This window comes from Cheilinus undulatus, linkage group 16, assembly GCF_018320785.1.
Source record: "Cheilinus undulatus linkage group 16, ASM1832078v1, whole genome shotgun sequence".
In the NCBI taxonomy this organism is placed as follows: Eukaryota; Metazoa; Chordata; class Actinopteri; order Labriformes; family Labridae; genus Cheilinus; species Cheilinus undulatus.
Window position 1 is genome coordinate 37,184,757 of NC_054880.1, and position 16,481 is coordinate 37,201,237.

Consider the following 16,481-nt stretch of genomic DNA (forward strand, 5'->3'; position numbering starts at 1 on the left):
CCATTTCTAGATTATGGATTTAACTGAACTTCAGGGAAAGCTAAGTGTGTTGAAAATGTTTTTGTGTCCATCCCCTGATTTTTACTTTTCAACATTTTTTTCTGAGTTGCTTGGTTGTGTTCTTTTGTCTTCATGGTGTAATGGTAGCCAGGAATACTGATTAACCAGTGACTGGACCTTCCAGACACAGGTGTCTGTACACTATACTCACTTGAGACACATTCACTGCAGTCAGTTGATCCCCGTTTCACTAACTGTGAGACTACTAGCGACATTTGGCTGGACCTCAGTTGAATTAGGTCAGTCACTTTAAAGAGGGTGAATATTTATGCAGTCGCTTATTTTACATTACATATTTTTGACTTTACTTTGTATAAATCTTTTTTTACTTTGACATTAAAGAGTTGTTTTTAGAAAAAGCTTTACTTTATTGACCATGATTAATTTATGAAATCAATAAAAGGGTCAAATACCAAGGGGGTGTATACTTTTCATAGGTGCTGTATGGGATGGAGGTACTAGTGGATGTCTCTAGCACGCACAGATGGCAATTACATACAAAATTTAAAAAAAAAATGGACAGAAAATATACCTGGGTGACCAACCCAAGTATTGTCATTGTGTGGGAAATTACTGAACTCTGAGATATGAAACACGGCTATCATATGGTTCCTTTAACATCACTACAAAATACTTTTAAATGAGCTCCAACTGAACCAGATACATTAAGATGTTTCTCAAATATGGTGGTGTATTAGGGCTTTCCCCCAAAAATGACTCTAATCCAACCAGTGTTTTGAGTTTCATTACTCCTAAGTTTATGATTTTATAAACTCATTTCATTTAAGCATTTTTTCTCATAAAAAATTCTTAGTTTTGTATCTTTGTATCACAATTTCATAAACTAAAAAAATCTACATATATTTTTTCAAAAACAATAGATCCTTTTAATTTTTTTATGGTGACTCATCATACTTAAATACTAATGAGAATCTTAGAATATATGATCATCTGAGAGCCTCTACTTTCGATATTTCATCATCTTGATGATCCTGAAGCACTTTCATTTGATATTAGGTTTTAATGTGTTGCTAGAAAATATGTTTTGTACACCAATGTTTTTTTTTTTTCCATAAGGTATTGATCCTCTTTTCTATGAAAACTCTAAGAGACATGTATTTTACTCAGTAGTCTTGTGATGTCATTTTGGGTTGTTTTCTCAAGATCTTCACTTATGTTGCATTCTCCAGATACAGTCACTTTTTTTCAATTCTGTTATGTTGCAGCCTGATGCTACAGTCATTTAAATTTATTTTCTCTCATTAATCTAAACTCAGTAAACAGTAAAGAAAAAGTAAAGTAGAATTGTACAAATCTTTGCAAATGTAATAAAAATAAAAACCTGAAATATCAGACTGACTTAAGTATTCAGACCTTTTATTCAGTATTTAGTTGAAGCATCTTTGGCAGCATTTACAGCCCCAAAGTCTTTTTGAAAATGACACAAGCTTTACACACGCGGATTAGGGGATTTTCTGCCATTCTTCTTTGCAAATCCTCTCAAGCTCAGTCAGGTTGGACGGGATCTGACAGCAGACAGCCATTTTCAGGACTCTCCAGAGATGTTGGATAGTGTTCAAGTCAGGGCTCTAGCTGGGCCACTCTAGGACATTCACAGAGTCCCTAAGCCAGTCCTGTGTTGTCTTGCCTGTGTGCCTAGGGTCATTGCCCTGTTGGAAAGTGAACGTGTGGCCCAGTCTGAGGTCCTGAGTGCAGCAGAACAGACTTTCATTGAGGATATCTCTGTATCTTACTACATTCAGCTCTCCTTCAACGCTGCCCAGTCTGCTGAAAAATACCCCCCACAGCACGATGCTGCCACCACCATGCTCCACTGTTAGGATGGTACTGGGCAGGTGATGAGCAGTGTCTGGTTTCCTCTGGACATAATGTTTAGAACTGAGGCCAAACAGTTCAAGCTGGGTTTCATCAGGCCAGAGAATCTTGTTTTTCACGGTCTGAGAGTCCTTCAGCTGCTTCTTTCAAACTCCAGGTGGGCTTTCATGCGTTTTGCAGTGTGGAGAGGCTTCCATGTAGCCACTCTGCCATAAAGTTGAAATCAGTGGAGGGCTGCGATGATGGTTGTCCTTCTGGAACTTTGTCCCATCTCCACACAGGATCTCTGGAGCTCAGTCAGCATGGCTATGGGGTTCTTGGTCACCCCTCTCACTGAGGCACTTCTCCCATAATTGCTCAGCTTGGCTGGTCAACCAGCTCTTGGAAGAGTCCAGGTTGTGCCAGACTTCTTTCAGCTGAGAATTATGGAGGCCACTATGCCATTGCAAACTTTCAGTATAGCAGAATTATTTTTGCAACAACCGTCTCTGAGCTCTGCAGGCAGTTCCTTTGACCTCATGGCTCAGGTTTTTCTCTGATATGCATTGTCAGCTTTGAGGCCTTCTATAGAGAGGTATGTGCCTTTCCAAATCATGTCCAACCAATTTAATTTACCACAAGTGGACTCCAGTCAAGGTGCAGAAACATTTCAGCAACGATCCAGAGAAATGGAAGGCTGTGGCTAAAACAGTGTGGCTAAAATTCAAGTGTTGTAGCAAAAGGTCTGAATACAAATGTCAGTGTGATATTTCAGTTTATTTTTCAGACATTTGACAAAAAATTATAAATTCTTCATGATTCACGACTCTAGTTAATTTCTTTAAATCAGGAGTTGCTTCAAAATAAGTTAATATATATATGGAGTTATGACAGATACTTTTAGATGAAACCACCTGCAAATTTTGAAGGTCAGTCCTATAACTGCTTAAAATGCATCTTCATTTGTTGATGTTTTGTCATTTCTATAGGCCTGCAGTACTTGGATGAATATCTGCATAGATAATCTTTGCTTGCAGCAGAGACTGATGGTATTGCAGAATTTATTTTACTAAAGTAATACGATCCAAGCGCTCTTTCAAAACTGGTCTATTACCAGTGGTAGTTCTCGCTCTAATTAAGAGATATCTGAGAAGTGAAAGGGACCATAATAGAGCATGTGATAATGAAGAACTAGGCTGGTTGTCCTCTTATTGCACTTTGATTTACAGGAATGCTAATCTTAAGGAAGTTACAATGCAGAAGTTTAACTGTAAGGATTTGGAAATAAAACAGTGCTTTCGGTAGCTGTAGAAGCAAATTCATTAGGTGATGTCAGTTAGTGTGAACGGAAGTAAAACACCAGTAAGACTCGCAATAAGGGTTGTTAAGTAACGGCTATAAAGGCTAAAACAATACTTTATTCATGAATTCCCACTGTTTACACATTTACAATGCAGTGTAACAATTCTTCTAACAGAACAGTTATCCCTTGTTTAAGTGTCTGTGACCACGGAGCTCACATTTATCATAAATCCAACTTCAATATGAGGCTGGCAAGACGGCAGATAAGGTCTACATGCATGAGTGCAGGCACGAGCACAACAGCCTCATCTAAAAACTAGAAATGCAAGATGTCGGGTATGAAGCAGTCACCAGAGAGAGGGCCAGCATTCTGAAGGTGCCGGTCACAGTGAAACCTCTGAGATGAGCCAGGGAAATAAAAAATGTGGACATCATTCATCATCATCTAAAAAAGCATGGTGATAAAAAGAAAAAAAAAAACAAAACAAAAAACCCCCCATAAAATATGTACCAGTTGTTGCTGCTTTGAGGGGTGGAGACCTCCCCTCAGTTTTACCTCACTCACCTAACTCCAGCATTGTTAATGTGTAGGTGTCAGGCTGGATGGGAGGAAGTTTTTAAGTCAAAGGCAAAAATAACACTACTAGTGACAGTCAGGACGATGAGGACCGTAATGCCACGGTCATTAGTCGAGCTCAGAGTCTGAATGTGACGCCGTCTTCTTTTTCTTTTTCCTGCCGTGTTTTTTGTGCTTCTTTTTCCTCTTCTTCTTTGATTTGTCCTGTGTGAATAAAAAAAAACATGTGACTTACAGCTCTACAAGTTCTGTTCAATGTCTTCATGAAGTCCTTAATCAGCTAATCAGCTTTGGAACACCAGTGTCTTAGGAGGCTTTTATGGGATTCTAATAGAAATCAAAAAATAACAATGCCTGCTTAAGTACCAAGGCAAAATACAGTGAAGTCCCAGGCACACTGGACCAAAAATTACAAACAACTGCACAGTGACAAAATTTCAGAAAAATATTCACTTAATATTTTGTGTGAAATCAAATTAAGACTGTGTGGAGAAGGTTTATTGCAAAAAGCACTCCTCATCTAAGCGTCCGTCTTGTGAGACACTTTAAAGTTGAAAATAAGCTGCACCCCTGTATAAGCTGCAGTCTGTTGTTTTCCCTTTTTTGGAGGAAAATCATGTTTAAACTGTCCTCCAGTGTGACACATTGATATTGCTCAGCAATGTCCACCAACTACAGTTTCTGTGCAGCTGTGTCGTTCTTTTAGTACCATCTTTTTTTTGCTTATCTACCAGCTATAGCGTGGTAGTTGAGTTCTAAGCCTGCAGTAACTGTTGTGACAGACTTAGCCCGGAAGTTGACATTCCCTCCTCCACCTGTCGCATGTTGTCCTTACTGAGGAGTGTTTTCTGTCAAACCACCTTTCTACAAGGTTTACTTAATGACGTACTGCCTAATATACTCCCGTTTTCTATACATGCACTGTTATTATCACACTATCATGGCTTTAGAGCAGCTTTCTAGAAAAGGCTCATTTATGAATGGCAAATTATCATTCAGTCTCCTACCCCTCAAGATTTATTCAGTTGATGGTACGTCAGCGCTTCAATTAAAAGCATGTACTTGCCAAAATGAGGATTTTTTACGTTGTTATCCTCATAGTATAATTGCCTAAGTCATATTTTAAGGTTTTCAGAAAATAAGGCACAATGAATCAGCAGCATTAGGAGAGTAGAGTTAGGCAGATATCACTATGTGGCCAAAACAATGACGTAGGCAATTACATTATGAGGCTAGTGATATGCTAAAGAGGCTCAGCTAGCCTCTTAGCTCAGTACGAGACTCCTCTAGACTCTTGTCTCCCTTTATCTGGCTATGAGACACAAAAGGCTAGGCAGTCTGCAGGACTAAGTAAATTGCAATACTGATCACCTCCATGCCGGGTAAAGCAGCCACATGATTGCAATCGTGTTAAACACACTTGCTGTAATGATGCTATGTGTCTCAGCACTTTATACTGGTATATTGTTTTTATCAGTATAAAAAGCCACAGCCCACTCTTTAGATAAAAAAGTGTATTAAAAGTGCATTTATACACCATATTTTATAGTTGATGTTTCCCTTACTAAAGTTTGGTACACTTTGACGCAAATTATCGTTAAAATATCAACATATTTAAACACATTAACAAACTCAAAATTAACTATATCTACTATATTATGCATACTTGAGATTTATGTTTGCAATAGTTATCACATTAATATCTATCTCTGAAAGCTTAATGAAACTAACATCTTATTTATGAGGTGTAACTCTAAAATAAAAACTAATTACTCACTGTAATTTTCTCCTTTTCTTCACTACTTCTCTTTTTCTTCTTGGCCTCAGCCTGTAGGGAAGAAAAGCTCAAATGAGAACATGGAAAAGAGAAGTCTTGAGGTCCAAACTGTTGAAAAAAATTCCCTTTTTGCAACAATCTCTCCCACAATTTCACAATTTTTTATTTCTTCACAGGTATACAACTGCGGCAGTATGCAGGTTTAAGAAATATACGTTAAACCCTCTTTATAGAGTCATCTTTATGAACCAAAAGGTTTTACATTTATGAGAACTACTGAGGCAGCACCTCTATCCACTACAGATTAAAGTAACTGAAGATTAAAACACAGGACAATATCCTGTGTGGAGCCCCGTAACTTGTTTCACAAAGCTTTGAATGCAATCTTTAACTATCAAAGAGGGGACTTCAGTATAGAGCAATAGCTCCTGTGGTAAAGGACATTTTTTTAAAGGCAACACTGTCACCTTTTTTTTGTGAGTTGAAAGGAGGCCATATCTCTGCAAGTATTTATGCACAAATATGGGTTTGAATATGTTTTATGTTGACACTTAAATGTGCTAATGAATTATACATCTTTTTTGACAGTGAGAAGCTTATAAAACAATTTTTGAGTCACCTGCATTAAGCTGATTTTAAAAATGATAATGGTGTCCACTTTGTAAACAGGTTGTCTCCTTTCCAAAAGTGCTACAAAGTCACTCCAAAACAAGGCCTAGTGCCAACGAGGTAGAATTGAGAAATGGCCTCTGACTTAATCTCTCTCTATCAGAGAGAGAAGTCCGTCTCATGCAACCTTAAATGTGGCCCGAGTTGAACTTGCAGTGCCTGTCAATCCAAGGGTTACCATGAGGTCACAACCCTGCTCCTGATTTAGACCGCGTTTGATCAAAGAATTCCTGCAAATGGTAAAAAGGAGTTGAAGTAGCAGTGGAGACTGAATGAGAAATAATTTCCATTTATTATCATGAATAAGACTCTCAATGAAGAAGAGAACCTTACATAAGTTGGTAGAGTGAGAGAGTGACAGAACATGAGCATACAGGGAGAACTGAGAGTAAGAATAATCCACGGTCTGTTGTTTTGAGTCAAAAACAGCGTAGAAATTAAATAAAACTATCCATCCATTTGACTGTTATATCTTGTCTCATACATTTGAATAATAAAAAAGGAACAGAGACATAAAAGAGGAACAAAGAAGACTGCTTCACTGATTAAAATTGTGTCGAATGAGGAAATATTTAAAGTAGTAAATTACATAAGAACTTGTGGTGAAGAGATAAACCTATATCAATCAGTAACTGATCTTTACATCAAAGATCCAAACGCTCAGTCTGTGGAACCCTGGATCAGTAAAAATGTCACAAGAATGAGTCGATGCTGCGACTTTAATGTTATCAATCAGTTTAGTGGGGGGTCTTCCACTTAGCTGTCCTACATGCTCTTGCTCAGTGTCTTCAATTTTCCAAGACTCACACTGACTTTTTACCTTACCAAAAGAATTACATCAGTGCTAGAGCTCCTTAGGTGGCTAGGTGTGTTACTAAGGCCGACACCTTCCAGTCGGTTGGTTGGTTGATAAGCTCTCATTCGACCAGGATCTTGCTGATCCGTTGGCATCGCGCACGCTTGCATGCCTGAGAACGATTCAGCGGGAGCACGCAGCTGACAGATTGAAAGACACGCAGCACTAGGCGATTCAGGTAGAGAGAGCAGCACACACAGTGATGCAGAGCATGTCATATTCTGATTGTTTCACAGCGATTACATCTGATGACACACTGTTTATCAGAAATGTGTGATGATGAACAGCAATCAAGTGGCATCTCATTTCTTAAGGGAAGGTTTTAAAGAGAATCAATTTGCATCGGTTTGAAGAGAATTGGACCGAAGAGTTTTATATTTAATCAATAATCAGTGAATCAGATCATAGTCTGTTGAACTGTCCTGAAAAGAAAAGAGTCAAACCTCTTGTAAAAAGTCTAAAACGAATAATACTTACTACCTCTTCCCCTTCAGAGTCTGCAGATGACTCGGAAGTAGAGTCTTTATAGCTTCGCTCGGCCTTCTTTTTTCTTTTGCGGCTCTTGTCATCCTAATTAACAAAAGATTTGGATGAGAACATCATTTTTTAATACCTGGAATTAAAGATGTATTACCTAGCTTTAAATGAGCCAAGAGGAGAAAAGAAATGTAACAACTTTATAGTTTAAAACACTTCATGTGTATGAACACCATCAATCAGTCACCTTGTCTTTGTCCACTTCTTCCTTGATTTTTTTCTTCTTCTTCTTGGGAATGAAAACAACATTTAGACTCATCACAAGCATTTTAATAAATAATTAAAAAGGAATATTTTAAGTGTGCTAAAACAAGCCAGCTGCATTGTTTAAAAAAAGATAGAAACCTTGCTATCAGCATCAGATTCTTCCTCTGAGCTGTCTGATGCTCTCCTGACCGATGACTTCCTTCTCTTCCGCTTCTTCTTCACATTCTTCTTTTCATCCTGAACATGCAGAAAAAAAGACGATCACTCACTGTAGTGCTTGTAAATATGTGATTTTTTTTTAGGGATCATAGACCCGATGAAGTAAACATGATAACTTACATCGTCTTCAGACTCTGAGGAGGAGCTGCTGGAAGAATCAGAACTCGATGAGGAGGAGGAAGATGAAGAATGCTTGACCAAAACACAATGAAAGCAGGGTTCATTAGACTTGAGGTTATTCACTTATTTTGAAAAGGGAAGAACACAGTCAACAGTTCAATAAGAGACCATCTAAGGACAGATTGTGTGCGTGTGTGGCTGCATCATGACTGGAGGTCTGTCCTCACCCTGCTGGATTTCTTCTTCTCTTTCTTCTTTTTCTAAACAAACACATAAAAGTCAAAATTAGCAAAGTTGTACAAGTAAGATCATTAAAATGTCTGATGACAGAGTGGTATCTTACTTCTTTTTTTTCTTTCTTCTCCTCCTTCTCCTTGTCTGTGATCTTTTTGTCTTTATCTTTGTCTTTTTCACTCCCTCCTAAGAGCTTCTCTCTGTTCTTCGCCAGTTCTTTTTTCCATCTCTGAAAAAAAGCAAAAAAACATCAATCTTCTATTTTGCAAACTGCTTACGAGGCCAATTTTAACAAATATTAAAAGTTTATAGCTATAGAACCTAAACATTCCTCGAGACTCAACTCATATCATGTGAATAAACAAGCTGTTAAAAGTCCAAATGTCAGTTTGCATCAGTGGTTCTCAACTGGTGGCTCAGGGTCAGGACCCAAAAGTGGGCCTCAGAGCTGTGCTTGTTTGACCGCAAATGTGTGCCTGGAAACATTTTTGTTGCAAAAAAGTATTTTAAAAAATGTAGTAGATAAGTGGGCATTTGTCCATTTATTTCATCTGCCTGTTTCATGTGAAAATTAGTCAATCTTGGTTGTTTTCTCCAGATCATGACTTATTCATTTTATCTTGAGTTACAGCTTGTTTTACCATGATAATGATTCAATTACTTAAAATCTCTAGAAAATGACCAAATTGACAAGTTATCACATAAACAGAGTAAAATAAAATGTGCTCATGCATGTCTGCCCAGCACTTCTGTAAAGATGTGCTTTATTAAAAATGACTTATTTGTCTTTTCTTGCTGTTATATCAAGTGTTCAAGGTCTAGAAGGAACAGATTTGGCTATTTCTCCTTCAGGAGGTGGCAGGTCCTGGCATTCACCAGTTTTGAACCACTGGTCTACATTATCTAAACTTACATCGTTCATTTTGTCTTCAAAGTCAGCCAGAGCTCTGGAGCCCTTCTTCTTCTTCTCCAGCTGCTCCTTTAACTCCTCCCTGAGGAAGAGACAATGAATCAGTGACAATACAAATTAGAATATGAGGTTTTTCAACCAGTTTCCCACACCAACTGTAAAAAAGGGATTTATCGGCATAATATCAGTATCTGCAGATATTACCTTAAAAAGTGAAATATCTGTCTGGATAGGCTGGTGATGTGAGGCAGATCATAGATCAGTTAAGCCACAGTGGAAATGAAATGAAAGTGAGTTTGTGGATTATTGTGAGGTTAAATGGGATGCAATAGGCTACATAAAAATGTCCGTATAGTTTCAGAAGAAACAATACGTCACTGATAATTAACATTTATTTCATTTATTGCTGACGTCGGGCCAAAAATTTGTATCTCAATTTTTCACGATTTTAATTTGTTTTTATAAATCAGTGCTATTGGCCACCCTTTACATCTGTCAGTGGGTTTTAACCAATTTTAAGGCAATAAAAAATGTCAAAAGATGTTTATTTTTTTCACACCCTAAAAAGAGGTGATTTTGGAGCTACAAGTCTTTGGCCCGACACCAGTGTTACACGAGTTCCACCTGGCCTGAAGATTTCTTAAGATATTAGAAGGTGCTGAGTTTAAGCTATGAGATGCTTTTCAAACATCTCACACACTGATGTTTTTCTGTTCATTCTTTGTCTCATTTTTGGCTTAGTAGCTGCCCACCTTGGTTGGATGTGCATTTAAGACTTTTCCTCTAATGCCTTTTAAAGAGATGATGAATTATGGCTGGACATTTGAGTATTTCATGGGGTATCATGGGAAGATTATTTCATGGGTAATCTCACAATGGGAAATTTACTATTGTTCTAGGCTTTATAAGTATAAAAGAGATGTGTTCTGGTTTTATTCACACATGATCAATTTTTTAGCTAAAGGGGGAGGGGCCTCATATTAGTCATTGCCCTAGGCCTCCAAATGACTGTAACCAGTCCTGCCTCACAACTGCAGCTCTCCCAGGCACCCTATTCTGCTCTTTTGACCATATTTATTATCAGAAGTACATTAAAGTTAAAATAAAACACCCAAGTTTGGACAACTTTCACTAGTTATTAGGCTATCTCAACATGTGATCCGTGTTTGTTGGGCCTGCTGATGATGACATGTATCAGCATAATCATAACAAAATACAACTGTGAGAGAGCATCGGCAGGAAGTGACCGACGAAAATAGTTATAATGAGGGCATAGGAAGTCCACAACACTGGTGGACTTCCTCTGCTCTTAGACATGCTCCTCCGTCGAGTGCACCTGACGGTAATAATATATGGATTTTAAAATATTTTCATTTAAATGTGGTAGTTAAAGCCTGTCTTCTCTGTGTGGGTAACAGATTTATCGATGTGACTTACAATAAATCTTTACTGATGACAGTGTTTACCTTCATAAAGCTTTTTAGGAGGTTTTTTTTCCTCCAACGTAAGCCTTAAAAGAGCTGCAACTGGTTGCTGAAGAGCCACATGTGGCTTGAGAGCTGCGGGTTGAGTATCACTGCTTTAAAGTCTGTTAGAATTACTAGAAACTGTTTTTTGTTGTTTTTTTCATCCTCAAATTTTAGATTGTGTTTTTAGGGACTTAAGTTTTAGATCTGAACTACAGTTAAATATTGGTATTGATATCAGTAAAGGATAAAATTATCTTTAAATATCTGCATATCGGAAATCATTTACCCCTAATTCAATCAAAAAAGGGACACAGGAAATAAATGGATAAGTGGCCTTTATATTTCAGAACTTCAATTAATGAATCAAGGTTGTATTTTTTTAAAAACTGTTGTCATTAAAATAAATTACATCACTGTAACAAATGAAACAGGCAGCCTTAAAAATGTGTCATGCTTTGTCTTATTTGCTTTGACAAATTTCACATGGGCAGTGAAGTGCAGCAGACAGTGAAGAAAATGGGTCCTCTTCTGTTTGGATTAAAGATAATTTCATTGGAATATAGAGGCTTATTCAGATAAGAAGGATATTTAAGGTAGGCAAAACAATCTGATTAAGGTATCTGTATGAAATGCAGGATAAAAAAATATTCAACCAGCCAACACACATCTGTATAACTCCTCTATCACATTGATCTTCTGCAACGTGTCTGGAGAGGCCTTTTCTTATGGGAAGTAAATTTCTAGCTAAAAGATTGAATGTTAATCATTCATGAGAGGAACAATAAATGTAAATACACAAAACACAGGGCTTGAAGATGAGGCCGACATAGCTTCTGTGCATAATTCATAATCAAGCTTTAGGCACTAATGGAGACCACACAATGTACCTTTCCAAGGGTATGCTGTCATAAGAGCATCCTCTCCTGGAGTAATGCTGATGGTGCATTTATACATCCTTACTACTTTGAGAAATCCAGCGCCACAAACAAATTTACTCAAAGTTAATGATGCACCCAAGGATCCATTTGCTACAGACAAGTCATATCCTTCTGTATCAGAAACGTGCATTTTTCTTGGTTGCACTGGCACTAATGTTGAATGCTCACAATCCCGTTATGTTTGGAAATGTAGGATTCATGATAGAAGCAGCCCCAATTCAACCTAGTTATAGCAAACAAATGCATTTTTTTTTCTTTTTTGCATTGAACAGGAATATCATGATGCTCTACTATGGCTGTCCTACTGAAACTAGTCATACTGTATGGCTTGTAGATTGTACAAGCAACTATTTGAGCAAAAGTAAAACACATCTGATACAGTGCAAAGCCATCACCTCATGTATGGGTTCCAAACCAACAACAGTCGTAGCCTTTATCACTATTTTATATCAGACCAAAAGGCAGTTGCTGGTTCTGGCTGTTGGTAGATAATGAATGTGCTTCCTTTTTGCATCACTTTCCAAAAAGGCAATAAACAATGCATTCAGAAAGTATTCATTTTGTTATGTTGCTGCCTGATGCTACCATTGAAAAACGTGTTTTTATTCTTATTAATCTAAACTCAGTATCCCATCATGAAAAAGTGAAAACAGAACTTCAGATTTCTTCTGCAAATTCTAAAAAATGAAAAACAGACATGTTCAGACCCTTTGCAAAAACACTTGAAATTTAGCTCAGCTTCCTTCCGTTTCGCTTGATTGTTGCAGAGATGTTTCTACACCTTGATTAGAGTTTCTAAAGAAGGTCCTCTCTATAGAAGGCCACACAGCTGTTCATGTGCAGTGCTTAACAAATTTATTAGACCACTGTCATATTTGTCTCAGAGACCATCCAGCATCATGAAGTGCTTTAATGCAGACTCTTTCATTTTCGGTCAGGTCTCCACATTTTACCATTTTGAACAGGAATGAGGAATTTCAAACTGAATTCACCTTTTTATACCCCAATTTGAGCTGGCTCACTGGGCTTCTCTGAGAAGTCAGAAATTAATCAAGCATAACATTCAACCACTAAAACTCATTTTTCTGTTCAGGAATGCAAGTAAATAACTCTAATTTGACATATTAATCAAGAAATAATAATGTGCTTTACTATTTTTTTAGATTTTTTGTAAATCAGTCAATTTGAAAATTCATGGATAAAAATAATAATTATATTTTAGCATTAAAAATATCATTTCAGTTAAAGAGCTTCTACATATTGGTGTATTAACCAGTGCAGAAACATAAAAAATGATTTTGGTTTTACCAATGCAGTAAATTTAGGGTAGCTGTGGCATAAACCTTACTTTGGTTGGTGGTCTAATAAATTTGTTAAGCACTGTATGTCAGAGCAACCACAAGCCATGAGGTCAAAGGAACTGCCGTCATAACTATCAAATGGAGGAAGTTTGGCACAACCAGGACTACTCCAAGTGTTGGCTGCCCTGCCTAACTGAGCAATCGGGGGAGAAGGGCCTTAGTGAGAGAGGTAAATATGATGGTCACTCTGACTGAGCTCCAGAGAGCCTGTGTGGAGATGGGGCAAAGTTCCAGAAGGAAAGCCATCACAGCAGCCCTTAACCAATCTGGGCTTATGGTAAAGTGGCTAGATGGAAGCCTCTCCTCAGTGTAAAACACATAAAAGCCCAAATGGCTTTCACATGCAAACTCTAAGGGCCCGGCCAAACAAAGTAACCCCCCGACTGCTCAGTTGTGCCTCAGTTTATGTAGGTAACCGTCCTCTTGGGAACCTTCAGTGCGGCAGGTTTTTTTTTGTAGCCTTCCCCTGATCTGTGCCTGTCAACAATCATGTTTCTTAGCTCTTCCGACAGTCCCTTTGACCTCATGACTTGGTTTTTGTTCTGATATGTATTGTCAGCTGTGAACCTTTCCAAATCATGTCCAATCAATTTATTTTAAACAGGTGGACTCCAGTCAACATGTTAAAACATCTTAGCATTGATCAAGAGAGATGGTGGGAACCTGAGCTAAATATCAAGTGTTTATGCAAAAGGTCTGAACACTTGTGTCAATGTAATATTTCAGTTTTATTCTCTCTTTGTGTGAAAAAAATGATAAAATTCTGTTTTCACTTTGTCATGATGGGGTACTGAATGTAGATTATTGACAAATAAATGTTTTTTTTTTTCCCAACTATAGGATCAGCCATCTCTCAACATAAAATAGAACAAAGTCAAAGAGGGCCTGAATACTTTCTGAATCCATCATATCTCTGTAGAAAATGGAAAGCATAGACACAACTTTGCTTCCAGGGGAGCAGCACTATCAGACAGACAGCTGTCTTATTTTTCATTGACTCTGAGCAAATATCTGAGTCAAGACAGGCTTATGTGGAGGTCAATGCCTTCCTCACCATGTTGGCCGAGGTCTGCTTAAATAATCTTGTATTGTTGGTCCAGAGTTCTGTACTGGTCCTCTGGCTCGTGCTGCAGCAATGGGGTTAATATAAGCCTTAAAAGACAAACAGAGGAGAGCATTAAATGTTTATATGCTGGTCATTGAAAAAGCCAAATTATCAAACACTGGCACTCAGTAAACAAATTCATGTTTAGAAACAACACACATATCCTCAAAATAACCATAAAATGTAACATTTATCCTTAAAATTTTAAGTCTTTAAAAATCATTTAATATTATTGTACGTCATACAAAGTAAGCAGATCCAATCCTCAGTAGTAGAGTAGATGTACATAATAAACATTGCACGATAACATAATAAAAATGCGAAAAAGTTTAAATTATGTTCTTGATATGTAATTAAAAAACATCTCAGTTTCACAAGATGGACTAACTGAAAGCGTTTATGTCCCACCTCAATGATAACGGTTGTTTATAGTCTTCACAGCATCAAAAACACTGCGCAACATCACCACGTCAAAACATTGCATTACCAGCTATGAGCTAGCCTGCGAATCATAGCATTTGTACCTTTACGTTAAAGTAGTAGCAACGGTCAAGCCCATACTTTTTCATAGAATACAACACGATGCAATTCAGCTTAAAATCTTACACTAGCAGTTTTGAAACACCTCTGCATCTTTAAAAGTAATTTTTTGATGCATGTTTACGGACAACTGTCTAGGCCCAGCATCAGTACACTCGGCGGAGGGATACAGTTCTAGCCAGGGCTAGCTGCTAAGCTAACCATAAGCTAAACTGCTTTTAGGTGAACTGGCGTGATGCAGTGCATAATTAACTTTTTCAATTTTATATCTGCTTACCACTCGATTGTCTCTCTTGCCCATATTAAGTTAATGAAATGTGGAAAAATCCAACACTGCAAAAAAATCATTAGTGATACCTAGCTAACGTTAACCTAGCCACATCAGACTTTGTCAATGGAACCTGACGGCTCTTCTTCTCCTGAGTGGTTTGGTGCATAGCAAACACTAATATGGTAAGTTAGCGCCACCAATTGGTAAGGGGTACGAAAAAGCTAGAAAATAAGGAGAGTGCAGCACCAGGGCAGCGCATACGCTGTATGGACAAAAGTATTCGGCCGCCTGACCGCTAATGACATTGTATTTAAATACATGTACCATATCATGGAATTGGCTCCCTTTTGCAGCTATAACAGACGCCACTCTTCTTGGAAGGCTTTACACAAGATTTGGAGTGTTTTTGTGAGAATTTGGGGAGTTTTGGGGGAAAAAGACAGCTGAAGACAGACTTGTCAACAGCTTTGTGGTCAAAACAAACAAAACAACAAAAAGGCAGCAGAAGTGCTCATGGAAAGGTTTACTTGAAAAAGGGGTGAAAAATTTAAGACTGAAGACGTATAAATAATCCAAATCAAGGCATGGTTTGCTTTATATGCTTTATGCTTTATATATTGAGCTTGACACAATATAATAAATAAATACATGAACAAATAAACAAATAAATAAATATGTCTAGCCAAACACTTGTTATAAAACCATCTTGACTGGACTTGGATTCTTCACACCTTTGTTTTTTGGTATTATTTCTGACTGTCCAATGTCAAGCCACCAGCACACACTGCTTCTCTCAAGGCCATATCCAGTAAACTACAGGTAGATGGCAGCAGAGCAGAAAATAAAGCAAAAAGCTACTTTACACTCTAAACTACACAGTCTGTTTAAATTGATATTTGGGATATTATTGAAGCATAGTTTGTTACTTAACATCTATCTTGATAAGGCATATTCTGTTGTCTCAAAACAGTAATTCACAGCAAAATGCTGCTAAAATGTGTCTTCTTTGGCCTTCTATACAGTACGCTGTAAGATACACATGCTCTAATTGCCAAAAATAATACCAAATGTTCCTGAGTGATACTTGACTGCTAAATGCATCAGAGGCCAGTCACAGTGCATGTTAGTAATTAGATACATTTACTCAAACTTCTGTAATCAAGTAGTTTTTGTACTTTTAGTTTTAGTTAAGTATATTTCGGGGGAAGTATTGTACTTAGTTTAATTTTAAAAAGCATCAAGGACTGAGTCAATAATAAACACTGCAAGTCAAAAGAAGGAGGTTGAAGCTTTCTGCAGGCAACCCAAATATGCCAGAAGCTTGACTTCCACAACACATGCATAACACCTTATGATATACAACCTTGTTGAAGATCTATATTATCTTGTTTATATCGCACATTAATGAAACCATATTTTATCTATAAAGCCCCTTGGGGATCAAAAGTAGCAACTCAGAACCGTTAATGAAAACCCAAAATTCTGTATCTCAAAATTTAGAATATTACATTAGA

The 16,481-nt window shown here is 37.5% G+C and overlaps 1 protein-coding gene across 5 annotated transcripts; it reads right to left on the reverse strand.

Moving 5' to 3' along the window:
• Positions 1–3,273: 3,273 nt before the first annotated feature.
• On the reverse strand, positions 3,274–15,124 carry fam133b (family with sequence similarity 133 member B). 5 transcript variants are annotated; one of them, XM_041809867.1, is made up of 11 exons: positions 14,974–15,124; positions 14,106–14,203; positions 9,287–9,365; positions 8,483–8,602; positions 8,367–8,399; positions 8,140–8,211; positions 7,939–8,037; positions 7,781–7,819; positions 7,534–7,626; positions 5,532–5,582; positions 3,274–3,958 (listed from the first exon to the last, which is right to left on the reverse strand). In XM_041809867.1, the coding sequence occupies exons 1-11, from the start codon at positions 14,995–14,997 to the stop codon at positions 3,863–3,865; spliced, it is 804 nt and encodes a 267-aa protein (XP_041665801.1). In that variant the 5' UTR covers positions 14,998–15,124; the 3' UTR covers positions 3,274–3,862. The 5 variants fall into 5 exon arrangements, 3 of the variants coding, with proteins under 3 accessions (XP_041665801.1, XP_041665800.1, XP_041665799.1); XM_041809866.1 differs by having other exon boundaries at positions 7,537–7,626; positions 7,781–7,822; XM_041809865.1 differs by having other exon boundaries at positions 7,781–7,822.
• Between the last annotated feature and the right edge of the window lie 1,357 nt (positions 15,125–16,481).